This window comes from Scyliorhinus canicula, chromosome 14, assembly GCF_902713615.1.
Source record: "Scyliorhinus canicula chromosome 14, sScyCan1.1, whole genome shotgun sequence".
Classification (NCBI taxonomy): Eukaryota; Metazoa; Chordata; class Chondrichthyes; order Carcharhiniformes; family Scyliorhinidae; genus Scyliorhinus; species Scyliorhinus canicula.
The window spans coordinates 60,836,600-60,863,478 of NC_052159.1; the positions used below are offsets into that span (position 1 = coordinate 60,836,600).

The 26,879-nt window shown below is 50.2% G+C and overlaps 1 protein-coding gene across 4 annotated transcripts in view; it reads right to left on the reverse strand.

Annotated features, from left to right (window-relative positions):
• Nucleotides 1–26,879, reverse strand: part of LOC119977444 (GRIP and coiled-coil domain-containing protein 2-like) — a 179,186-nt gene that overhangs the window by 47,659 nt on the left and 104,648 nt on the right. For all 4 annotated transcript variants that reach the window (XM_038818360.1, XM_038818358.1, XM_038818359.1 and 1 more), the window contains one exon: nucleotides 948–1,038. In XM_038818360.1, the coding sequence (XP_038674288.1) occupies nucleotides 948–1,038 (91 nt within the window). The remainder of the gene's footprint in view (nucleotides 1–947; nucleotides 1,039–26,879) is intronic.

Consider the following 26,879-nt stretch of genomic DNA (forward strand, 5'->3'; position numbering starts at 1 on the left):
CATGTCTAAACTGAGAGGGTTCTGGCAGGGGTTCGCAGATGTTATGTCCATGGTGCTGGGTGTGGGGGTGGCCCTGAGTTCAGAGGTGGCGCTATTTGGAGTGCCGGAAGAACCTATAGTGCAGGTGGGGAGAGAGGCAGATGTCTGGGCCTTTGCCTCCCTGATAGCCCGGAGATGGATTTTGTTGCGTTGGCGAGACTCGGAGCCTCCGAAGGCAGGGATATGGGTAAATGACCTGGCAGAATTCCTGTGGTTACAGAAGGTCAAGTTCACTTTGCGGGGGTTGGTAGATGGGTTCACCCGGAGGTGGAAACCGTTCATTGATTTCCTGAAGGAGGATTGAGGGGTCAGCAGGGGGTAAACATCAGGAAAGTGGGATGTGGTGGGGTTTTGGTATCAGGGGAGGTTGAGGATTTGTGGCTGTTTGTTCAGGTTGATGTTTTGGTCTTCTGATATTTTTGTGTATATGTGTAAAAACCTTTGAATAAAAATATTTTTTAAAAAATGAATTCCTGTTAATGGCACAAAAAGGTCAAAATTCAGGGTATTGTATTCTGTGCTTTCAGTTACAAATATCCTCCTAAATTTAAAATAGTGCAGGTCATGGGTTCTGTGAGAGCAAGGTTCACAATTAAATTACTATTCATAACGTGAGAGGACCTCATGGGGCTATTGGAGCAGTTGGAAATAATTCCTCAGAAGTGCCTATGTCTATTTTAATATTGAAATCTGCTCTGATTCAGGAACTCAAAATGAAATTCATTTCTACAGAACATTATATGCTCTGTCTGAGGACATGATATTTATGTATAAAAATTAAGATTCTCCAAGTCTATAGTTATGGAGACTTGAAGCTATCATTGGTTCCTTATTCTATGTCCCAACCTTTAGAAATTACCCATTAAAAACAACTGTGAATGTGTGTATAGAGTTGGTCCCAGACTCACCAGTAGTGCATCATTTCTCTCCAATGTGTTCCTATATACTTGAACTTCATTCCCTTGGCCTTTCCATTGTTGCCTCAGCTCTTGTTTCTGCCTAGACAGTAAGACAAGTTCATCAATGACTTCAGCTGAAAACAATAATTATTTTTGGTGCAATGCATATCAATATTGGTATAACACAGGGAGAGAAAAATAGTGTAACTTAGTATTGATTGTCAAGTATAGGAAGCACCTGCCTCTTTCCTCTGAAAAAAAAATCATGGGCAAGTGAAAAAACAGTTTCAAATTCCCTGGTTTATATATTGCTTTGTGCCTTAGGTTTATTATTTGCACTCCACTTGCCATCTCCCTCTGCTTTCAGAAACGTTCATCAAAACCTTCCTTTTCAACTTTGCCTTCAATTTGTCATTGTAGCTCTTTATTTCCCTGTGCTTGGTTACTGGAAATTGTTATGTGATATCTTTCTGAATGTGGGAGCTGCACATAAATGTTGCTGTTAAGACCCCAGAATAAATAGTGAAAATTTTGAAATGAATATTGCAAAACAAAGCATTGAATTGAACATCTGGCACAATTTTCAGATTTTAGAATTGGATCAAGCTCCCAATCTTCAAAGCCAATTTTGAATGAGCACAAGGTAAATTGCACATGTGATTGGGCTGTTCAAAGGGGACAGACCTCAAAATGCTCTCATTATTTGCTTGCTTTCGTACCATTTTTGTGTTGTGCTTTTATTGCAGATATTGTCAATATTCATGGCATTTTACTCTGTATTGGAAGGACCATTTTTATTTGTACTTTACATCCCAGACCTTTAATTGGCAGCTTAGATGCCAGTCAAGCTCCGACAATGATAAAGAGGATCCAAGAAAAGGATTTATTTTCATTGTAAACTTTCACAGCATCTTGGGGCGAACTGAAAAGTCACATGGCAGGGAGTGATTCAATGAAAAATTAATAATGGAGGTTAGTTCTAATGTACCCACGGTACATTATTGTATACACACTATTGTATGTATATGGATGTAAAGGTGTTATACTGAAAATTTGTTCATAACATTTTTTTTAAGTAATTGGAAATAGTGCAACAAACAGGGTGGATGTTCTGCTGGTGTGACCAGCCAACTAATTAATCAATCATGTTATATTGAGGCCTATAGTTCATGTCGCTCTTTAATGAGAAAGTTACATGAAAATGTTGGCAATGCTCACAGATATATCAGTCTCCTCGATGTGGATACAATACATGTGCCTCACGGTAGCATGGTGGTTAGCATCAATGCTTCACAGCTCCAGGGTCCCAGGTTCGATTCCCGGCTGGGTCACTGTCTGTGTGGAGTCTGCACGTCCTCCCCGTGTGTGCGTGGGTTTCCTCCGGGTGCTCCGGTTTCCTCCCACAGTCCAAAGATGTGCAGGTTAGGTGGATTGGCCATGCTAAATTGCCCGTAGTGTAAGGTTAATGGGGGGACTGTTGGGTTATGTGGGTTTAAGTAGGGTGATCATTGCTCGGCACAACATCGAGGGCCGAAGGGCCTGTTCTGTGCTGTACTGTTCTATGTTCTATAGCCTTTCATTTCAAACAGGAACACAGTAAGGCATGCCGAGTATATCAGTAACTTCCATCATGCCAATATGTCTTCAGCCCTTGACTCATCTACCTGTGAAAATGACTATGTTAGCAGGTTCCAGGATCAGCTGGAACCAGTTGAGATCTTTGACTTCTGCTGTAGGGACAGCTGAAACCAAACTATGACGCAAGCACACTACTGCCAATTTTAGTAGTCTTCATCCTCTGACTCATTCTAGATTGCCACTCCTGTGGTAGTTAAAATTCTGACCACATCGAGGAGACTGATATATCTGTGAGCATTGCCAACATTTTCATGTAACTTTCTCATTGAAGAGCGACATGAACTATAGGCCTCAATATAACATGATTGATTAATTAGTTGGCTGGTCACACCAGCAGAACATCCACCCTGTTTGTTGCACTATTTCCAATTACTTAAAAAAAATGTTATGAACAAATTTTCAGTATAACACCTTTACATCCATATACATAAAATAGTTTTCGCTATTTCAATCCTTCTACTCCCACAAACCCAAAAGAAATAACAACCAATCCCCTCTGCTCCCTTCCACTACCCCAATGTCTGACGGTGACCAACTCCATGAAGTAGGAAATAAGCAGCTGCCACCTGAGATAGAACCTTTCAGCTGACCTTCTCGTTACAGATTTGAGTTTTTTTCTTCCCCAAGTACAAGAACTCCACGGCATGGCACTCGGCGGGATTGAAGACTTCCAACCAAACAGCACCCGCCTTCGGGCTATTAAGGAAGCAAAGGCAAGAGCATCTGCCTTTGCCCCTATCTGCAACTCCGGTAAATCTGAGATCCCAAAAATTGCCACCAACGGGCATGGTTCCAAATCAACTCCAAGAAGGAGACCCAAAAGGTCACGAGCTTAGTACAGGATCAGAACATGTGTGTATGATGTGCCGGGCACCTAGAGCACTGCTTATACCTACTCTCAAGATCCGCAAAAAACCCACTCATTTGCACCCTAGTCAAATGTGCCATATGGCACCTTAAATTGAATCAAGCTGAGCCTAGCCGCACAATGAGGCAGAGTTTAGTCCATACAGAGCATTCCACACCCCCTCTCAATATCCTGGCCCAAATCCTCCTCCCATTTCCTTTTAATCCCATCCAATGGGATCTGCTCTGTTGACATCAGCTGACCATAAATCTCTGATAGGGGCAGCACGGTGGCACAGGTTAGCACTACTGCCTCACAGCGCCAAGGTCCCAGGTTGATCCCAGCTCTGGGTCACTGTCTGTGAGGGGTTTACACATTCTCCCCGTGTTTGAATGGGTTTCGCCCCCACAACCCAAAGATATGCAGGGTTGGTGGATTGACCATGCTAAATTGCCCCTTAATTGGAAAAAATAAATTGGGCACTCTAAATGTATTTTAAAAAATTCTGACACCCTCCCCTCATCTACATCAACCGCAGAGGGAACTCTGTCCATCAACGAGGGCGGGGCGGGGGGGGGGGGGGTCAAAGGGAAGGAAGTGATCTCCTTGTGCAGAAAGTTTCACACCTGGTAATGTTGAAACTGGTTAACTCGGATGCTTGTACTTCTCCAGCCACTCCTCAAAACTAGCAAACATCCCATCTACAAATAAGTCACCAAACCCCTCTAATCCCTCTTTCCTCCAATCCCCAAAGGACGAGTCCAAAACCGCCAGCACAAAACAATGGTTTTCACAAATTGGGGCCAACACCCACATATCACCTAAAATGCTGCCTAAACTGTCCCCATATTCTCAAGGTAGCCTCCACCTCTCGGTTGGCAGTCCATTTAGTGGGGAAGACAGAAGGAGAGCTGTTGAATCTGCCAAACCAACACGCATGAAACATCAGGTAGAAAACGATGAACAACGTTTATTGGCAATACAATCCAATTCTACACTCTCCGAAGGGTCTCCCTCTTCGATCTGCACCCAGGTCAGGGTTTTTATATTAGTGAGGGCTCCCCTTATTAAGGGGAAGCCCCGCCCTCATTAACGGGGACGCTCATATTCCATGGAGGTGACGGGGAATCATTGCCTCGGGTTATAACCCTCCTCCACCCCCCCTCCCCCCCCCGCCCCACCTCCCAAGTCTGGAGTGACGCCCATGTTAGTGGACTCACACCAAGGGTCTCTCAGCTACTTTGCCCGGGGATGACTTTCGGGCGTCGTCCATGTGGTATCTGGAGGTGTATACCTGACCGGAGAATGCCGCTTTACGAGGAGTGCCTGAGCAGCACTGGCAGGTTTGGCTCGGTTGTGGGGCATATTTATGACAGACTCTTGGGGAGTGGGAAAATATCCATGCCTGATTTAGAATCAGAGCTAAGTGAGACTTCGTCCAGCATCCCAACCTCGTCGACCTCGGAGTTCGGACTCTTGATGTCCAGCATAACCTGGGTCAGCGGTGGAAGTGGTGGCAACAAAGGTGGATGAGGGCTCTGGATCGCGGCTTCTGGAACTGGGTCTGGCATGTCAGCAACGTGGCAGTGGAGATGGTCCACGTGTCAATTGGACATACGGCCCAGTGCCTGTACCCCATACAAAATCAGTAGTTTATGCCAACACAACACCCGGGATCCATTTGGCCCCTTTGCAGAAATTCCAGATGTGCGTAAAATCACAAGGGGTGAATGTGTGCAACAGCCTACGCCGGCATGCGTCCACCTGGGTTCTGTCCTTCTCACGGCGCACCTTCCTGCCAGTATCTAGGATGATCAAACTCAGACATTTGCGGTGACCCATCAACATCTCATTCGGTGTGACTCCTGTCATGGCGTGCGGTAACAAAACAAGCATTCGAGTCGAGTTTCCCAGGAACACGAGGGCCAATCTTCCGATGTCAGCGTCAATCCCTGGCCACCACACATATCTGCGGGCCAGTATCTTCATCTTTGACACCGAGGATGCCCATTGTGGAGGTCTTGCAAGAGTGGACCGCCCACTCGCTCCGGAACCACCACGTGTGTTCCTCAAAGGATAACTCTTTGATACTTAATTCCTGTATCTTGGAAGTGGTATGTTTTCAAGTCGCCCGGTAAAGCGCGGTATTGGGATCCATACAGTCTACTGTGTTTGACGTGGGATAACTGCGGGTCCATCTGGGTCCAGCCTCAGATATTAGACACCGTGACTGAAGGGAGTCCATAAAATGGAGGATTGCGATGACCTCATCAACCGATGCCAGTGTGGGCTACCTGGTGAGGAGGGGAAGGCGGCTCAACGCATCTGCGTGAGGAATCTTGGTCCCGGAACGGTGCTCCAGCACATACTCGTATGCTGCTAATATCAGCGCCCATCTTTGGATCCTAGCAAAGGCTATGGGGGAATTGCTTGATCCTCCTTAACCAAACCAAGTAAAGGTTTGTGGTCCGTGAACACAGTGAAGGGATGTCCGTAGACATATTGGTAAAACATTTTCACCCCAAAAACCACAGCCACCCCTTCCTTTCTGACCATAGTTCTTCTCAGCATTGGCAAGTGTCCGTGATGCTAATGCAATGGGGCGCTCCAGCCTGTCGTCCATTTGGTGGGCAAAGACAGCCCCATCCCCATAGGGTGAAGCATCGCACGTCAGCAGGAATGGATTTGATGGGTCAAAGTGGGTCAGCAGTTTTGAGGATGATAGTTGTTGCTTGACCCTTGCGAAAGCTGTGCCCTGGGCCCATTCCCACGGTTGCCCCTTTTTTAACAGATGGTGAAGGGGGGGGGATAAACCGTGGCCAGGTTTGGAATAAATTTCCTGTAATAGCTCACTAGGCCTAAAAACTTGTGAAGTTCCATCAGTCCGCTGGGTACAGGGGCCTCCTGGATCGCCTGTACGGTCTCCTCCATGGGATGCACGCGGTGGTCCACGCGGTAGCCTCAGTAAGTGAACCTGGCCACATTGAAAACACACTTCTCCCTCTGGAGGCGAACACCAACCTCCTTAAATCAATGGAGGACTTATCCAAATGTTCCTGGTCAGACAAGTCCATAATCAAAGCATCGTCCAGGTACACTGCCGTGCGTGGGAGCCCCCGCAGGATGTTTTCAATCACCCGCTGGAAGATGGCGCACGCTGAGGAAACCCTAAAAGGCAGTCAGATATATTCATACAGTCTGCTGTGCGTGTTTATGGTCACAAACCTCCAGGATTCTTGGGCCAAAATGAGCAGGAGGGACACATGACTCATGTCAAGCTTGGTAAAGGTTTGGCCTCCGCTGAGCTTAGTGTACAAGCCTTCTATTCGAGGGGCGGGATAGCAGTCCAGGAATACAGTTCACTGTCGTTTTATAGTCGCCACATAGGCGTACGGAGCTGTCAGGCTTAATGGTAGGCACGGCAGGCGCCACCCAATCGGCAATTAGACCGGTCGAGCACAAAAGTATTGTGGCTGTGCCATAGGGTCGACACTGATGCGGGCACGAACCCCTTTATGGTGCCCAAACCATCCTGGAAAATGGATGGAAATCTTGGCAGGACCCCTTCAGGGCCTTGCGGGTGCATTCAACAGACCTGCTACCCAATCCAAACATAGGTGGCACAACCGGTCCCATCCCAACAAACCTGGCATGCTGCCATGTACTACCACCAAAGGCAAGTTAGCCAACTGCTGCCCATATTCGACCAGGATCGTTGAGGTGCCTGCGATCGCCAGGGGTTCCCTGTATAAGTGGTAAGGCGGGCGTTGATGTCTCGAAGGCTCAATGTTTGGAGGCCAGACCTGATCTGGTTGAAAGTGTGGTGGCTGATCACAGATACTGTTGCTCCGGTATCAAACTCCATCTGAATTGAATGCGGTGATGCCACGCAGTGTAACTGCTGGTAGAAGGTGTCTTCATCGTCCCATGTAGTGAGTCTGGTCACAAGGCAGGCAGTCACTCCTGGCAGGATGATCCCTCATGTCGGCCCTCATAGCCTCTGCACCTAGTGCCTGCTGGTCGGTATCCGTACTCCTGTTCGTTTCAGTCAGGGGGAAATGTGCGGCGGCACTATGGGCACCCGGTGGCGGCAGGCAGTGTCTCTGCAGTAGCTATCCCATTGTTGGGGGCTTATTTCTCTAGTCCAAGTGGGATTTGAACAGTGTACGTTTTGGAGGCCCAGGCTCAGCACCGCCATCCCCTGGACCTGTTGTGCTGCGTTCTCACAAGAGATAGCTATCTCTATCACACGCCCCAGGTCTAGTTTAGTTTCAGCCAAAAGTCTTTTCTGTGTTGTTGTGTCATGGATTTCAAATACTAAGCGGTCGCATAGGGAGTCATCGAGTGTGATGCCGAACTCACAAGTTTCGGCCAACTTTCTTAATTGGGGCCAGGAAGTCACTTATAGATTCGGCCAGGATGTGAGTGGCCTTGTGTAATCGGAATCCCCAGACGATCAGCGGCAGCTTGGGATCAAAATATTCCCCAACCAGGGCCATTAAAGCGACGAATGACCATGGATCTGGCATATCTGGGTGGATTAGACTTCTGATGAGGCTACAGGTGCACCCCCCACAAGCTGTTAGCAGTATCACTGTCTGTCTTTCGTCCCTGTTGATCCGTTGGTACGATAAGAAATACAGCATACACTCAACATATTGCGTCCAGCCATCGATACCTGCATTAAATGGTTCCAAATTCCTGATGTGCGGCATTTCAGTTGGTGGATTGAAGATCCGCCAAAGTAGCATGCAGGAAACATCAGGTAGAAAACGATGAACAAGGTTTATTAGCAATGCAATCATACTCACCACTCCCTGAAGGGTCTCCCTCCTCGACCTGTACCCAGGTCAGGGTTTTTATATTATCGAGGGCTTCCCTTTTTAAGAGGAATCCCTCTTCATATTCCATGGAGGTCACGGGGAATCGGATCGTCCCTATCCCTTGACCTCCATGGGGGTTATAACAAGAGACATGACAAGTGCTCTCAAACTGGTGCCATTACACCTCTCCATCCTCCCCATATGAACTCTGACCCTCTTTGCTACCCCTGCACCGTTTCAATATTCGCGACCTGTAGTATAACAGATTGGGTATCACTAGACCCCCTGACTGCTTAGCCCTTTGTAAAAAACCCCAACAGACCCAAAGGTGCCTGCCACCCACATAAAAGACAAGATCATCTTATTGACTCACGAAAAGAAAGATTTTGGAAGGAAAACTGGAAGGCATTCACTGAAACAAAAATAGAAATCCTGGTCATGACTCTTGTTATAACCCCCATGGAGGTCAAAGGATAGGGAATATCCTGGTAGGATATTCATTTTGACCGACTGGACCCTCCCTGCTATGTCAGCGGAAGGTTGCCCCACCTTCTTTAGATCAGCCTTCACCACCTTAACCAGGTCCCCGAAATGTAACTTCTGTAGCCCGGAATTTCAGATAACGAAAGCTGGACCTGGCCAAGCAAAAAGGTAGTTTTCCCAGATCAACTTCCCTCCCTGAGAGGTTCATCAGAAAGCATTCGCTTTTATTCTGGTTCAATTTATACCCCTAGAAGGAGCCAAACTTCTCAAGCAGTTTCATTATCTCCTCTGTACTGGAGAGAACGTCTGTCACATTCAGCAACAGATCATCCTCATATAATGACACCTTATGTCCCCTCCCCCTTCTCTCTATCCCCCTCCACTTTGTGGATGCCTCAATGTTATGGCCAGAGGCTCAATTGCCAAGGCAAACAATAGCAGGGAGAGTGGACACCCCTGTCCTTGTCTCTCCTCAGTTGGAAATATTTAGAGCTTAAAGTGTTTGTATGGATGCTTGCAGTGAGGAGTTGGATCCAGACATAAATCTAGGCCCAAAGCCAAACCATCTCAAAATCTCAAATACATAGCCCCACTCCACCCTACCAAATGCCTTTTCCACATCTAGTGAGATAATCACCTCCAATTCAGGTCCTGGCAAAGGGGACAAAACAAAATTAAGCAGCTACCAAACATTGGCTGACAACTGTCTTCCCTTAACAAACCCCGTCTGCTCTTCCATTATGAACTCTGGGAGGCACGGTTCCATGGGCCTAGCCAACAACTTTACAACCACATTCAACAATGAAATGGAGCTGTACAATCCACACTCTGTTGGATCCTTATCCTTCTTTAAGATCAAGGAAATCGACGCCTGCACCAATGTGGCCGGCAACACCCCCAAGTCATAGAATCCTCAAGCATCCCAAGTATGCACTGGGACCAGGCTCACCCAAGATGGCAGCCAGATCCCCCAACACAACAGGACAAAGAAAAGCCCCCAGTCATTGTCAGAAGACGAACCCAACCCTCCCCCCATTCCCCCTTCCCACTACCCATCAACTCCGCACTCAAATAACCAAAAACACCCACCAAGCCCTCATATATCCACCCCAAAAAATCCCACCTACCCAATAACCATAACCCCTAAGCTCATACCTAATATACCCCCCACCCTATGAGTTGCAGCTAACCCCATCCCTTCACTTTCATTGACTATCTATTCCAGCTAGTGGGGTGACCCCCACACAGAGAACCACTCATAACCCCAAAATTCTGAAACACCAAACTAAACCCCCACCCTAAATTGGCTTTATTAAATCCAGAAGTGAGTAACATAACTTGAGAGCAGCATCCATCTCAACAACCCCCAACATACAATTCAGCATGTAAAGTTACTAAACAACATGTAAAGTTACTAAACAACCCTATCAACACCCCTTCAACCATTCATAATGAAAAACAACAGACAGAAAACGCAAACTACCCCCACACACCTTGGAACAAACAATCCTCAACCTGTACAAAAAACACTATCATTATTTCAACCCCAGTCCATTTCTTTGGATGAACACCTCAGCTTCCTCTGGAGTCTTGATGTAGTGGTTCTTGTTTTCATAGGTCAGCCAGAGGTGCGTAGGGTGAACCACACCAATCCAAACTTTGTTACGGTACAGAGCAGCCTTGGCCTTATTGAAAGCTGCACGTCTCATAGCCATCTCCATCCAGCATCCTGGGATATTCTCACCTTGTGGTCTTCCCACCTGTTTCCAATGCTCCTTCAGCTATCGCAAAACTCTTTCTTCATAGAATTGAAAATCATAGAATTTACAGTGAAGAAGGAGGCCAATCGGCCCATTGAGTCTTCACCGGCCCTTGGAAAGAGCACCCTACGCAAGCCTAAGCCTCCACCCCATCCCCGTAACCCCACTGAACCTTTTTGGACACTAAGGGGTAATTTAGCATGGCCGATCCACCTAACCTGAACATCTTTGGACTGTGGGAGGAAACCGGAGCACCCGGAGGATACCCACGCAGATATGGGGAGAACGTGCAGACTCCGCACAGACAGTGACCCAAGTCGGGAATCGAACCTGGGACCCTGGAGCTGTGAAGCACCTGTACTAACCACTGTGCTACCATGCTGCTGTTCTTTATCCTGACAGCTGTGGATTCGTACTATAATTGCACAAGGTAGCTCACCATCATGGGGCCTCTGCCTCAGCAACCTGTGGGCAGGATCCAGCCCGGGAGGGATCATCATTTCCCCCACCATCTTCCAGAACAACCGCCATGAACTGTGTCGGGTTCAGGGGCTCCAACCCTTCCGGCAACTCAACTACTCTCAGATTCTGCCTTCTCAACCAGGTTTCAAGGTCATCCACCTTAGCCCTCAAACTCTTCTATTTGGCCACCATATTTGCCACCTCCACCTCCAGAGATGTGATCTGGTCGCTCTGTCTCGTCAGAACAACCCCCAACTCCTGCAGCTGCACGCCCTGCCGCTTCACCACCTCATCCACCTTAGCCAGCACCCCGCGAGGAAATTGCCGCCTCGATCACCTTCTCGTGCTCTCCCGAGACCTGTCAACGCAGTTTGACAGTTCCGCAGCTAAAATGTCAACGGTTAGTGGGTGGCCTCTGGCACTGCAATCACCTCTGCCATTTTCTTCTCCACCAAAGCACTCAAAGCCTCCACTTTTGAAGCAGTTTCTTTCTTCTTTTGTTGCCTAGTACGGTACCGATTGCACATTCCCTTGCCATGGCCTAACCATCAAGTTCAAAAAATTATGAGTCCGATTTCCATCGCTGGCGAGGCGAATAGAGCCTGAACCGCAATCTCTGGCGGGAGCCCCGACACATTCAACCGTTCCATTACAGGCCACATTGGAAGTCACTATTTTCAATTCCAACCAACCTTTGTCTTGCAAACTGCTGTGCATTTTATTATTTAACAATAAATAATAATCTAAATCACAGTTTTTTATAAAAAGGCGAAATGGATGTAAGATTTTAAAACCGCAACTGAGTTACATTTGCACACACTGGCCTCATTACTGGAAAGTTAGAAGGCTCATTACCCAATTGGATGATGCTGACTGTCAGGATAACAGCCATCCTTCTCCAACGTTAAATGTTTTTCTATCTGGTAAAGAGAAATTTTCAAAGAAAATGACCAAATCCAAAGCAATATCCCGATGTTTCTTCTCCACGATTGCACACAGCAGTGTCCTGGAGATTGGCCTTCAATTTCTAGAGTCTCCGGCCAATCCTGGAGAGTTGGCAACGCTAATCAGCAGAGATCCCAAAATCCTAATTTCCTAACACTTCTTAAAGGTAACCGGTACCTCTTAAAGGGGAGGTGCTTTGTGGCTGGAGTACACGGTGCAGGAAGTCATGCAGGACGTGAATTTGTCCTGGGAGAAAAGTGAAGAATTACAGCAGGGGGCAGTATGGGTCGCAAGGTTACAAATGCTGCACTGGCCGTTTTGGTGGACAAGGTGAATAGGTAACAGGTTGTGTACCTGCAGGAGTTGGGAAGCTCTCCACATATACAGTCAAATGGCAGTGAAAGCAGATGGTTGTGGAGGTCAGTGCAAGAGAGGCCTGAATGCAGTGCTGCAAGAAGTTCAATGATCTAACACAATAATCAAGTGAATGCATCTTTAAATGCCCTATCCAGCTAACTGCGCCTCTATTCTCAGCGATCCCTCAATCCACCCTGGCCCATTATTCACTTGTCAACAATCTTTTTTAAACCGAGGTCATACTTAACGCTCACGCTTCAGTTTACCCTCACACAACTATCACTGCTGTAAACCTCCCACTCACACCTCCCACTCGCATATACTGCCCCTATTCATTCATGCCAGCCACATCAACCAAACAGATTGCATCCATGCTCTATGGCATTCTTCACCCTCTCTTGCAAGACAAGGGGCGGGACACTCTGTCTGCCGATGCCAGAATCAGGAAATGCAATTGAACGAAGAATCGTTTCTGACTCCAAAATTGTGGCGGCCGCCAATTTGACACCAAATCGCAATTCTCCGTCGCCTCAACAACGGCACCAATGCATTCTGGAATGCACGCACAGTAAACACCGTTTACATATCATTAGCAGGCCTGACCCGGTATTCTCCAAGGCCCCCGCGGCTCTCCGCCTCCAATGGGCCGAGTTCCGATGGCGCTGTTCACTTGTGCTTTTAAAAATCGTGAAAATGGTGATGTGGCTGATTAGGGAGAGAGATACCCCGAAGAATGCGGCATGGTTCCACTTTCATCCCCGCCATCTTGGACATTGCCTCGAAGAAGGCTGTCCAGTGTCTGACTACTCTGGGGCAAGACCAGAACATGTGTGCGTGGTTGGTCAGGCCTCCTTGGCACTGTTCGCATATGTCCTCTACCTCCAGGAAGAACCTGCTCGTTAGGGTTCTGGTTAAGTGGGCTCTGTGTACCACTTTCGGTGCATTAGGCTTAGCCTTGCACAGGTGGAGGTGGAGTTGACCCTGTGCAGTGCTTCGCTCCAGAGTCCCCACCCTATTTCAAACCCCATGTCTTCCTCCCATGTTTCCCTTCTCTCGTCCAGTGGTGTGCATGTCCTTAGTAGTTGCCCATACAGGTAGCTGCAGTTCCCTCTACCTAAGATGTCCAGTGAGTCGTCTAACAGCGCTTGTTGTGGTGGTCGTGGGTATGCCTTTGTTTCCCTATGTAAGAGGTTTTTGACTTGCGTGTATCATAGCTCGTTTCCCTCCCTCAGCTGGAACTTCTCTCTCAGTTCCTTGAGCGTTGTCAGTCTGTTGTCTGTATAGAAATCCCTAACTGTCAACGTCCCCCCGTCCTGCCTCCACCTTTTGAAGGTGGCGTCCATTATGGCTGGCGCAAATCTGTTGTTGTTGCAGGTGGGGGCTTTAACAGACATTTTGGTTCATCCGAAGTCTGTCGTAGTTGGTTGCATAACTAGAGTGTGGCTATCACCACTGAGCTTGTTGAGTGCTTGGCCAGTGGGATGGGAGTGCAGCAGTGGTCAGGGCCCGGAGGGAGGTCCCTATGCAGAAACCCTCCTCCATTCGCACCCACTTGGCTTCTTGCTCCTTTATCCACCCCTTTACCCTTTCCGCAGTTGCTGCCCAGTTGTAATATTACAGGTTTGGGAGGGCTAGGCCACATCGTTCTTGTTCTCTGCAGGATCTTTTTTGGGGCTCCTACTGCCCCCCCCCCCCCCCCTCCTCCCCCCTCCACCCCAACCCCGCACACATACACAGACGCCAAGATCAGTTTTTATGCCTGATATGCCTTGGGATGTAGATCTGTATGGATTTGAACAGGAAAAGAAACCTTGGCAGTATGTTCATCTGGATCATCTGCACTCTCCCTGCCAGGGAGAGTAGGAGTGTGTCCCATCTTTGCAGGTCCTTCTTAACTTCCTTGAACAGGCAGGTCAGGTTCCATTTGTGGATCCCGGTCCAGTCAAGGGCGATTTAGATCCCCAGGTAGTGGAATTTGTGGAGGGCCTGTTTAACTGGCATTCCCTCTGGCTTTGCCCCTTCCCTTTGCAGGTTCACCGGGAAGACCTCACTTTTGCCCAAGTTGTGACTTGCAGCCCGAGAAGGCTCCAAACTCTCTCGAGCACCATGACTTCCTCCATGCAGCTTTCTGGGTCTGAGATGTAGGTGAGCAGGTCATCAGCATAGAGCGAGACTCTGTGCTCTCTGTCTCCTCTCCAGATCCCATTCCAATTCTTTGCCGCCCTGAGCGCGCTCACTAGTGGTTCAATCACTAGGGCAAACAGCAGGAGGAGACATCGGGCATCCCTGGCTTGTGCTTCTGTGCAGCTGGATGTATTTGGAGCTGGTGGTATTTGTCCGAATGTATGCTGTGGGAGCGTTGTACAGAGTTTCACCCAAACAGTGAACCCTGTTCCTTGCCCGAACTGCTCCAGTACCCACATGAAGTACTTCCATTTGACTCTGTCAAAGGCCTTTTCTGTATCCAGGGAGATGGTCACTTCTGGTGTCCTCTCCTTGGCTGGGGTCATTATCACGTTCAGCAGGTGCCTGATGTTCAATGTTAGCTGTCTACCTTTGACAAAAAACCATTTGGTCTTCTGATATTACCTGTGGTAGGCAGTCCTCCTGTTTACTGGCCAGCACCTTGGCCAGTATTTTCACGTCTACAGCGAAATGGGTCCACATTTTGTTGGGTCTTTGTCTTTCTTGGGTAGCAGCAAGATTGAGGCTTGTGCTAGCATGGTGCCAGCGAGTCCGTGAACAACTCCCTCAGAAGCGGGGCCAGTGCTGTCGCAAATATTTTGTAGAAGATCGCCAATAATCCATCTGGTCCCAGTGCCTTCCCCCACCTACATGGAGTTAATACTTTCCATGACTTCTCCCAGTTCTAATGGTGCTTCCAGCCCCCATTTTCTACTTTACCCCACAACTGGCATGTCCAGTCCATCAATGAACTGCTTCATCCTCAAGTCCACTGCTGGGGGCTGGGAGGTGTACAGTCCCCAGTAGAAGGTCTCAACAGCTTTGTTGACCTTTCCCGGCTCCACTACTAGTTTGCCTCTGCTGTTTCTGATCTGAATTATTTCTCAGCTGGTGACCAGCAGGCGTCCGGCTTTGACTCCGTCCTCATACAGAGTCCCCCTTGGCTGGCAGAGGTGGTGCACTGTTTTCCTAGTGAAGAGCAGGTCAAAGTCCAATTGTAGCTTTTTCCTCTCCGCCAGGAGCTCTACGGTTGGGGTCTCAGAGTATGCTGGTCTACCTCCAATGGTAGCTCTACGGTTGGGGCCTCAGAGTATGCTGGTCTACCTCCAATGGTAGCTCTACGGTTGGGGCCTCAGAGTATGCTGGTCTACCTCCAATGTGGAGTTGACTGGTTGCTGTGTAGTCACCCTCTCTTCCCAGTCTCTACCTGCCTTGCAGGCAATAATTTCACCCCTGATCACAGCCTTCAGGGCCTCCCAGAACGTGGAGGGTGGGACCTCCCCATTCTAGTTATTAGTAATATACATGTCTATGTCCTGTGATATTTTCTTGCAGAAAGCCTTATTGGCCAGGAGGGCTATGTCCAACCTCCTTGGGGGGCGTTGGACACAGCCAGTCTCCAACTTCACATTCAAATAATGTGGGGCGTAGTCGGAAATTACAATCGTGGAATATAAAGAATTGATCTGTGTATACACACTGTGGGCTGGATTCTCCGATTTCCAGGCTATGTCCGGAGGATTGATAGATAGATAGATAGAGAAATACAGCACAGAACAGGCCCTTTGGCCCACGATGTTGTGCCGAACTTTTGTCCTATAGAATCATAGAATTTTGGACACTAAGGGCAATTTATCATGGCCAATTCCCCCAACCTGCACATCTTTGGACTGTGGGAGGAAACGGAGCACCCGGAGGAAACCCACGCACACACGGGGAGGGTGTGCAGACTCCGCACAGACAGTGACCCAAGCCGGAATCGAACCTGGGACCCTGGAGCTGTGAAGCAATTGTGCTATCCACAATGCTACTGTGCTGCCCTTTAGAACAAATTAATCTACACTCCATTATTCTACCATAATCCATGTACCTATCCAATAGCCGCTTGAAGATCCCTAACGTTTCCGACTCAACTACTTCCACAGGCAGTGCATTCCATGCCCCCACGACTCTCTGGGTAAAGAACCTACCTCTGACATCCCCCCTATATCCTCCACCATTTACCTTAAATTTATGTCCCATTGGTGGCATTTCACATCAAAAATATCTGACCAGTAGGGGGGCTGGAGTTCCAGAAGTTCCAGCTGTATCTTGAAGCCACCGACCTCAAAGCCGCATCGGATGTCAGGAAGATCGCTATCTTCCTCTCCACAGCCGGGAACCACGTTATCCACATCTTTAACTCCCTCACCTTTGCTGAAGGTGAGGACAAGGCAAAGTTTAGAACAGTCCTGCTGAAGTTCGACAGCCACTGTGACATCGAAGTCAACGAGAGCTTTGAACGCTATGTGTTCCAGCACAGGCTTCAGGGTAAGGATGAACCTTTTCAGTCCTTCTTAACCCATCTCCGGTTCCTCGCGCAGTCCTGCAACTACGGCTCCACTTCCGACTCCATGATCCGCGACCAGATCGTTTTCAGGGTCCACTCCGATTCCCTTCGCCAGCAGCTCCTTAAAGTTAAGCAGCTCACCCTTACCGTCGCCATCGAGACCTGCGTCCTCCACGAGCACGCTAACAACCGGTACTCCCATATCAAGGCGGCAGAGACGGCGCGGCAAAGCCCCAACAATGCGGAGCGGGTGCAGGCCGTAAAACAGCTACAGGGCCTGAATCTGGATGAGGGCGGCCATTTTGCTCGCTTTTCCAGGGCTCCTGCGCATGTGCGCCACGACCAAGGGGACGGCGAGGCCGACGACCGAACTGCGCAGGTGTGCACATCGTTCGACCACACCGCGCATGCGTGGTGGCGCACGGAGCATCCTGACATCGGCGCCATGACGTGCAACAGCTGTGGCTCCGCCCATTTAAAGCGGCAATGTCCCATGAAATCTCAACGCTGTCTCCAGTGTGGCAAGCTTGGGCACTACGCAGCCCTGTGTAGATCTGCTCAACTTCCCAACACACAGCGATCCGAGCCGCAACGCAGCAACATCCGGTCAGTACAGCAACCCATTGCAGACTCCGACTCCGACATGGTTCCAGATCCCGACACCGAGGGCCTCACATCCCCATTCCGGGTGGGGATCATCACCAAGCATACTATACTGTCAGCGAAGAAGGTGAAACAACTCCCAGTGATGAGCATTGTTCCGGACGACGAGTGGTGTGCCACCCTTACGGTCAACAAGGCTCGCATACGCTTCAGGCTGGACACGGGCACTTCAGCCAACCTCATTTCAAAGTCTGACCTTGATACCATTTGCGTCATGCCGAGCGTTCTTCCACCGGCCTGCCAGCTCCTCGACTACAATGGCAATGCCATTGCTGCCAGTGGCTCATGCCAGCTTGCGGTATCCCATCGTTCTTCAAAAGCAACCCTGCGTTTTGAAATTGTAGGAACCAACAGAGCTTCCCTGCTTGGTGCTCGGGCCTGCAAAATCCTGAATCTTGTGCAGCGGGTTCACACCATGTCGTCTGCAGAGGCAACTTCCAAACCCAATTAGATGACATCAGTCATCAAGGCATGCAAAGAGACTTTTACCCGTCATGGCATTCCACTTATAGTTATGACTGATAATGGCCCGTGCTTCTTCAGCCAGGAGTGGACGGATTTTGCCCGGTTTAACAATTTTACGCATGTCACTTCAAGCCCCCACTACCCCCAGTCGAATGGGAAAGATGAAAAGGGGGTCCACATTGTTAAAAGACTGTTGTGCAAAGCTGCTGACTCTGGTTCGGATTTTAACCTGGCGCTGTTAGCCTACAGGGCGACTCCTTTGTCCGCTGGCCTGTCCCCATGCACAGCTGCTAATGAACCGCACACTACGGACGATGGTGCCGGCTATCCACATCCGGACCTTGACAATTTTCCGGTCCTGCAGAGGATGCAGCAGGCTAGGGCCCAATGCAAGTCGGTGTACGACGCCCACGCCACAGATCTCCCTGCTCTGGTCCCTGCTGACCGAGTTCGTGTTCAGCTACCTGACGGTGGCTGGTCTGCCACGGCTGTGGTGGTTAAGAAAGTGGCTCCGAGATCGTTCCTCGTTCGCATGCATGATGGCTCCTTTCTTCGGTGTAATAGGCGGGCACTGCGGCTACTTCCACGCCCGCCACCTGACCGTGATGCCCCGCCTCGCATGCTGGTTCCTCAGGACGCGTCCTCCGACGAGACCACCGATCTGCCAGTTCTTTTACCGACCTCTTCATTGGAGGCAGTTCCGCCCGTTCAAGTGCAGGCAGCCCCTGACCCACCCTTGAGGCGGTCAACTAGAATTCATTGACCGCCACAGAGACTGAATTTATAGACTGAATGTTGCATTACCTTGCGATCCATTTACACCTCTGTCCATATTGTTTCTTCCTAATTTGTTATTGATGCGCTATCAATTGCACTTAAAGACTCAAATCGGTACAAGAGAGGCTTTATTACAGTTAGATGTTTATCCTCCGACTGCAGCTGGTAGAATGGCAGCTCAGGAAAACTCATACATATTTATACTGCTCCCTGTGGGCGGAGCTAGCCGGCAGGGGCTACCGGCGAACCTGTAATACAGGTACTGCTGTACATCCCCTAATACAGGCACACACACAATTACACAGTGGTGGATCACCACAGTTATCTGCCTTCTATCTGCACTAGACACCTTCCCATGTAAATACGTTAACATACTTTGTACATAGTCAGGCTCCTGTACACACACACACTCACTATTTATTGACCTACACACATTTTTTAAAAAAGTTTTTAAAAAAGGGGGAGGGGAGATGTCATAGTATACACACAAGTATATGATGGTGCACAGCCAGGCAGTGATTGACACACAGGATGACCAATGAACACACAGAACACAGCAGCCAATCACCAGACAGGACACGACCACTATAAAGCCAGAGGGCACTAGTTTTCCTGCTCTCTTGGGATCCAGCCTCTGAGACAGTCAGAGCCCATGAGCAGCAACTAGAACATCCACCATGTGGTAGTAAGATAGTCTGGTCAGGTTAGCCTCAGGTCTCCAGTCAACTCAGCATAGTGTCAACCCACAGTTTAAGTATGTATGATAGTTAAGAGTTCAATAAAATCGAGTTGCATTTCTTCAAGTGTTGGAAGCCTGTCTCTCTCACTGCTGCAGTAAACGCAGTCCTCGTAGACCCAGCTTACCCAACACATCATCCACCGCAAAAACGGCTAGAGAATTGCTGGGCCTGTGGCCGCGCATGCATACGGCAACGACCTGCAGAGGTCGTGCCGTACAACATGGCCCGGCCATGCATGGACCTTCCAGATAGTGCCTGCCTGGACATCCCTTCGCCACACCCCCAGTAACCCCCCACCAGCCCCGGCTCTCGCTGAAGCCTCCCTGGCCAGCAGCACGGCTCCCGCCCGACTGTGGCAGTGCTCGACACAGTCCACAATCGCCGTGCCGGGTTCCCGACCGCTGAGACCACACCCACATGTCCCCCGCATGGTCGGGAACTCCCAGACCGCGCGGTCCATTGGGGGCGGGGCTTCGGGGAGGGCCTTCAGGTGACATCCTGAGGCCGTCCGAATGGTGTGTGGCACGTTCCACGATGATGCCTTCTGGAGTGGCCAGAGCATCCGAAAACACGCACCGCCACCGATTCCATAATAAAAAAGGATTCTTCACCCGGTCGCCGATTACGAAATCGATGTCGGGGAACGGAGAATCTCGCCCTGTGTACTTGGGAGAAGAAGGAGAATTCCTTCTCCTGTGGGTGGGTGAACCTCTATGGGTCCACTGCCCCATCTGCTCCATGAATATGCCTAGCTCTTTCGCCATGTTGGAGGTTTTCCCCGTTTTATCATAAAATTTACAGTGCAGAAGGAGGCCATTCAGCCCATCGAGTCTGCACCGGCTCTTGGAAAGAGCACCATACCCAAGGTCAACACCTCCACCTTATCCCCATAACCCCACCCAACACTAAGGGCAATTTTGGACACTAATGGCAATTTATCATGGCCAATCCACCTAACCTGCACATCTTTGGACTGTGGGAGGAAACCGGAGCACCCGGAGGAAACCCACGCACACACGGGGAGGATGTGCAGACTCCACACAGACAGTGACCCAAGCCGGAATCGAACCTGGGACCCTGGAGCTGTGAAGCAATTGTGCTATCCACAAGGCTACCGAGCTGCCCTTGGGGTTGACCTGTCTGTCCGTGGGTCCTGTACACAGATAAAGTCCCCCCTGCCATGATCAGTGGTACGTGTCGACGTCGGGGATATCTGCCATTGTCTTTTTTATAAATTCCATGATGTCCCGGGTGGGAGTGTACCCTTTCACCAGGACTAGCGGTGCCCCATCCAGAACACCGCTGACCACTGTCCCCCTGGGTCCATAACCATTCTCACCGCAGTTAACATTGTCCTCTTATTTAACAGTATGGCTCCCCCCCGGCCCTCGTCCCGTAGCAAGAATGGTAGGCTATCCCACCCAGCCCTTCCTTACCCACAGGTGCGTCTCTTGGAGGAAGACTATATCAGCTTTCATACTTTACAGGTGGGCGAAGACTCTGAATCTTTTCACTGGGCCGTTAAGTCCCTGAAGTTCCAGGTGACTATCCTGGTGGGGGTTATTTGTCTCACCCCCCCCCCCCCCCCCCCCCACCCCCCCACCATCCCTGTGAGATTAAACATACTTACCTGGTGGATGTGCTCCCTGCACTCCGAGATTTCCCTTTGTTAGGGGGCCGTCCAAAATGGCCGCCCATGAGGTCGGCCCCTGCGCTCTGGGGTTTCCTTTTGTCCAGGGGCCACCCAACATGGCTGCCAACTGTGTGTTGGTCGCCAACTGTTTACGCCATGTGGGTTAGCCCCTGCACTCTGGGGTTCTCCTTTGTTCAGGGAGCCTCCAAGGTGATTCCTTGCAATGCCTTTGTGTTCTAATTCACCATGTATGGCCTGTTATAGCCAGCCTAATGCCATTACTATCCTTGTTCCTATGTTGCCCCATGGTACTTTCTCCCCACCCCCAGCGTCCACTTCCCACCCCCCTCCTGTTGCTGCCCCATGTTTGCTTCCCCCCATTTCTTCCCCTGGTTGTCCCCCTGTTGCTGATGCCTAACCTCCCCCTTTTGCCAGGTGCTCTCTCCCTTGCGGGAGATGCGCCGCGGCCCCTCTATTACTCATGCTTCCTAAAGCTAGCTTTCCCTCAATTGTGATGGAATATTGTGGTGGCCCTCCTTCGGTTCGGTTATGTGTCCACCCATTGCCCGCTATCTGTTCACCCTACCTGTTGATCTCCTCACCCTTTCCTGCGTTCAGCTACCCTCGCTCTTTCCTTCCTCTGCTGTAACTCCCGTCCCCAGAACCGGCAATGCAGTCCCACACAAAGGGTCCTTCAAGTTGAATAAATAAATTAAAACATTTCTTCAGATTCTCTTTTCACTGCTATCCTGCTGCCGTTTCTCCAAGACAAATTTTTCCATGTCCGCACAGGCCATGAAGAAGTGCTCCCTATCCTGGAATGTGACTCCGTGTTTGCCCGGGTACAGCATCCCAAATTTTATGCCACCCTTGTACAAGGCAGCCTTTGCCCTGTTGAACACCCACCGGCACTTGGCCAGGTCAGCCCCAATATCCTGGTAGATCCTTCCCAGTTAGACAATCCAATTATTATTTTTTTTCCAATTAAGGGCCAATTTAACGTGGCCAATCCACCTAACCTGCACATCTTTGGGTTGTGGGGGTGAAACCCATGCAGACACGGGGAGAATGTGAAAACTCCACACGGACAGTGACCCAGGGCTGGGATTCGAACCCGGGTCCTCAGCGCTGTAGTCCCAGTGTTAACCACTGTGCCACCTTCCGCCCTTCCAGTTTGATCGTCCTAGTTTATGTTTTTTGTCTGTCTTGCCCAGCACAGAATTTTTCCCTGGTATTGATACCGGTGCATTGTAGTGATTATCGCCCTTGGCCGCTCTCCAGCTTTGGGCTTTGGGCGGAGCGACCAGTGGGCTCTGTCTATTTCTGGCAGATTGGGAAGCTATCCCTTCCCACCAGATTGCCCAGCATTTGGGCCACGTAGTCTGTGGCATCACTGCCTTCGATCCTCTCCGGCAAGCCCACTGGGATTTGGCGCCGTGACTGGTTTTCCTGAACCTCTATCTTCCTCTTCAGACTCCCCTGCATTACAACCAACCTTGTTAGCTTCTTTTCCAGGGCGGATATCCGGTCGCTCTGGTCTGTTGAGGCCTTTTCTAGCTCCTTTATGGTGCTCTCCTGGGCCTCCAATCTCCTCTCCGCCTTGTCTAGGGCCTCCTGCATGGTCGCCATAGCTTCCCGACCGACCCCCTGACTGCAGCCTGGATGTCGGTTTTCGTCCCTTTTCTGTGTTCTCTCAGTTCCCTTGAAAGAAACATCGTCCAATCATCCTCTGGTAAAGGTGGGGCTGGTTGTGCGGCAGGCCGGTCCCTCTCGCTCTGGCGTGGCCTAACTTCATCGCCTCGTGCGTCCGCCAGCTCAGCTACTTGCTTCTCCTGGCTTTTCCCATTTTATGTCACTTAGCGGCCTCTGGAGCTGCTGTTGGTCGGCATCTCCATCCGTATTGATGATGGTTGGGGTGCGGGGATACTTTTTCCTTGTATCAGTGGGCTATTTCGAGTAAAAGTGCCTATTTTTGAGTTCGTAGGAGGAGAGCCACCTGATGTGCGACTACTTAGTACATCCCCATCACTGGAAGTCGCGTCCAAGATTTTTATGCAGATGGTGCAAGTATACACGTCTTACTTTCCAATCCCAATGCTCACCACAGCCTTACCTTTGTGCTTTTTACCTTCAAATATTCAAGAGGTGCAACTTGACCAGACAGTGAAGGAATAACAAGATTACAGATGCTGACACACCACCACTGAATTTCACACTCACAGCCCCCCATCAGACACAGACAGATTAGAGGCAAGATCTGCATGTGGTGGCACATTGGGCATGAATGCTCTGCAGCCATGACAAAGGGCAAGGATAGTGCAGTTTCCAGCTTGCCAGAGGGCATGGCTGCACATGGGTCCCCCTGCAGAAGGCTCAGCTGAGGAGTTAAAGGAGCAATATAAAGAAGAATACAAATGGCTGTGCACAACAAAATACTTGATGTACTGGGAAACACGCATTGAAAGGTAGGGAGCATGGAGGAGTCCAGTACCACCTTGGCATGTGGCTTTGTGAAGCGCTTGATGCCCAGCCTTTTCAGGAAGTGGTGAGCGCACCTTGAGGACCCAACCATGATGCAGCAATTGATAGTCGATATTGCTACTTCCACTAAAAAACAAAGTCTGAATGCTGCAGTGGGAGTTCAGACTTTCTGCCATCATAGCTGTGGATTACTGTGTTCAAGGGAGTTTGCAAAGTCTCTGATGCGACCATCAATTCACACGAGATGGAGAGTTGAAGTGAACTGTGGCTTTAATCAGCTAGAACTGTGCCTGCCTGCGACTGCTCTGCACTGAGAGCCGCCTGCAGGACAGCAGCTCTATATATCTTCCCCAAGGGGGTGGAGCCAGGGGCGGAGCCAGGGGCGGAGCCCACAAGGGCACCAACATAATACAATGCGATGTAATACAATACAATGGTCCATAGGTGGAGCCCACAAGGGCAGCAACATAGTACAATGCAATACAGTGGTGAATGGCTGCCATAATGCATTCACCACACTCACCCCCTGTTAAAAAATTGAATTCCAGCAGGAGTGAAGTGGTTCACAGGTTGAGCCCTGATCGTGCGCTGCGATCGCTTGAGCTCTGGTTTCGTTGCGGTCACGGGTGTTGCACTCGTCGGTGCTGGCACGGGTATTGAACTCGTTGATGCGGGACCGGGATGGACTCCGGGAGCGTGTCTTCTGGAGCTTCATCCCTGTCGGTCGGCGATGGGGGGAGGGAGTGTAGGGGGGGGGGGGGGGGAGGCCATGAACGGGCGGGATCGGTGTAGGTTGGGGGGAAGGTGATGGTCATAGTGGATCCTGCGGGTGCCAGGTCCTGGAGGGAGACTGTATCTTGTTGGCCGTCGTGGTGCACTATGTAGGCATATTGGGGGTTGGTATGAAGGAGCTGGACGCTCTTGGACTTATGGCTCCTCCCATGTTTTCGGAGGAGTACGAGCCCCGGTGTCGTCAGCCAGGACGGAAGTGAGATCCCGGAAGTAGATTTCCTGGGGAAAACAAATAGGCGGTCATGAGGAGTCTCGTTCATGGCTGTGCAAAGGAGTGACCTAATGGAGTCGAGTGCGTCGGGGAGGACCTCCTGCCAGTGGGAAACTGGGAGACTCCTAGACCGTAGGGCCAGGAGGACAGCTTTTCGCACCATAAATAATTAATTTGCTGTCCTCTCTCAGGATGAATGCAAACTGACCTCTCACTCTGCAAGATCTTACAATGTCTGTGAGCCAGCTGTCGGCATGTTGTAGCCCACACTAAGATGGTGCAGTCTGAAGCCTGGCCTTTAGGCCCATAGCTACTTCAGGTTGCCCTCCAAAGCCATTTGCAGTCTCCTTGGCCAATCTGTAGTCATCGGGGAAGCACCTCACAAAAGCACCAGAATAGGCAAAGGGGCAGGCATGCACTACGGGTGAAAGCGGATACATAAAGTGCTGATTCAATTTATTATGGAGCAAATTTATAAAATTGAATTAAAATGTGGATACGCTACTGTTGCTGTCAACCAACCAGCTTAGGCTCTACTATTCATATCAAGGTGGCAGAGTAAGCAGATGGGATTGTAGGCCAGAACTGGTTGAGGTCATCGTCAAAGTCATCTGCAGTCTCCTCTACTTAAAGTTAGCAGCCTTCCTTCCAGTAGGCATGCTGCAGCTGCTAGTGTGCTGGAGCAGTGGGACAAGCTAAGGCAAAAGGAAATGCACAAGGGTGATTAATATACATTGATATACAACAGAGCATGACTTTATTTATAATTTACTTTAGAATGTTTATTTTGTGTTGCAGTTATTTTGTACAGTGCCAAGTCAATGCTGAGATGCTCAGGAAGGTAAGGGGCTGTATTCTCCGTTCCTGAGACTAAGTGTTGACGCCGGCACAGGATTCGTAGAGTTTCACGACAGTAAAACTGGTGCTGCACCTGGACCGATTCAGTGACTGTTAAGGGGCTAGCACCAGCACCACGTGGATCATAATCGATTCCAATAAGAAATGGTGCCGGATTCGCCGGGTTCAGGATTGGCACTCAGGAAGCTGACAAGCTTCAGTCGCATATACACACTTCACTCCCCACACACACCATCCCAGCCAACAAGATGGCAGCCAGGACAGCAACCACAAGATTCACTGAATCCGAGCTGGAGACCCTCCTGGATGCGGTGAAGGTGAGGCGGTTGACCCTGTACCCCGTCCTGGGAATTAGGCTGCTAGCCGCCGTGCCTGGGCGCAGGTGACAGAGGCGCCATCAGCAACACCATCCCTAGCACTAACCTCCGTCCCACACATCTGTAACCTTCCCCCCACCACCACCCTGCGCCACATGCCGGCACCCATAGTGGCCGCCATAGCCGGGTGCCCTGGTCACTGGAGCCAGCCCCTGGGCTGTATGCATCGGACTGTCTTACACTGTCGAATTCCAATATCCATTGCCTGCAGGTGGTGAAAGGCTGATATTTTAGCTAGGTGCGTTACCCTGCGTCCAACCAGGTCCACTGGGCTACATGGCGGACCCGGTTGGCAGAGTAGGCTCTGCCCCCGAATGCCCCATCGTCTCTGCACTCCTGGCCCTGTCGGTGCCCGGCACTGTGGGAGCCTCTGGCCCTGGTGCCTGTTCCTGATGCCAGGGGTACCATCGGCTGGCACTGACCATGCCAGTGGCATGTTCCATGGTCCTTGCCTGGTGCCCCCTTAGGGACTACACTGGGCGTGTCCTTGAGTGGGCCACCTGATGCCCTGCCGAGAGGTGGCAGCCGGCTGGGTGGTGGGGGGTATGGCAGAGTGTGGGGTGTGGAGTGGGGGGACCCATACGGCTGGTGTCACTCTGCAGAACCAGGGACCAAGGTAGATGGGGTGCGCAGCAAGATGGCTGCTGCAGGCCTCAGCAATAGCAGCCCAGCAACCCACAGTTGCACCTCTCTGTCCTTCCTCCTCTCCCTCCCTCATCAGCCACGACGCCGGCTTCACGATTTTTAAAAGCACAAGTGAACCGCACCATCGGGAACTTGGCCCATCGGAGGCGGAGAATCGCGGTGGCCCAGGAGAATACTGGATCGGACCTGCTAATGACATGCAAATGGTGTTTACTGTACGTGTGTTCTGGACCGCATTTGCGTCGCAGTCGAGGCAACAGAGAATTGTGATTTGGCGTCAAATCAGCGCCAGCCATGATTTCGACATAGGAACCAATTCTCTACCCAATCACGTTTCCTGATTCTGACGTCAGCCAAGTGAGAATCCGGCCTAAGGTGTGGATCTATTGATAAATGGGGAATTGGAGTTGTGCTTGCTGGTAAACGGTACACAACGTACCACATTGAAAATCTGGCTCTGCCAAGTACTGC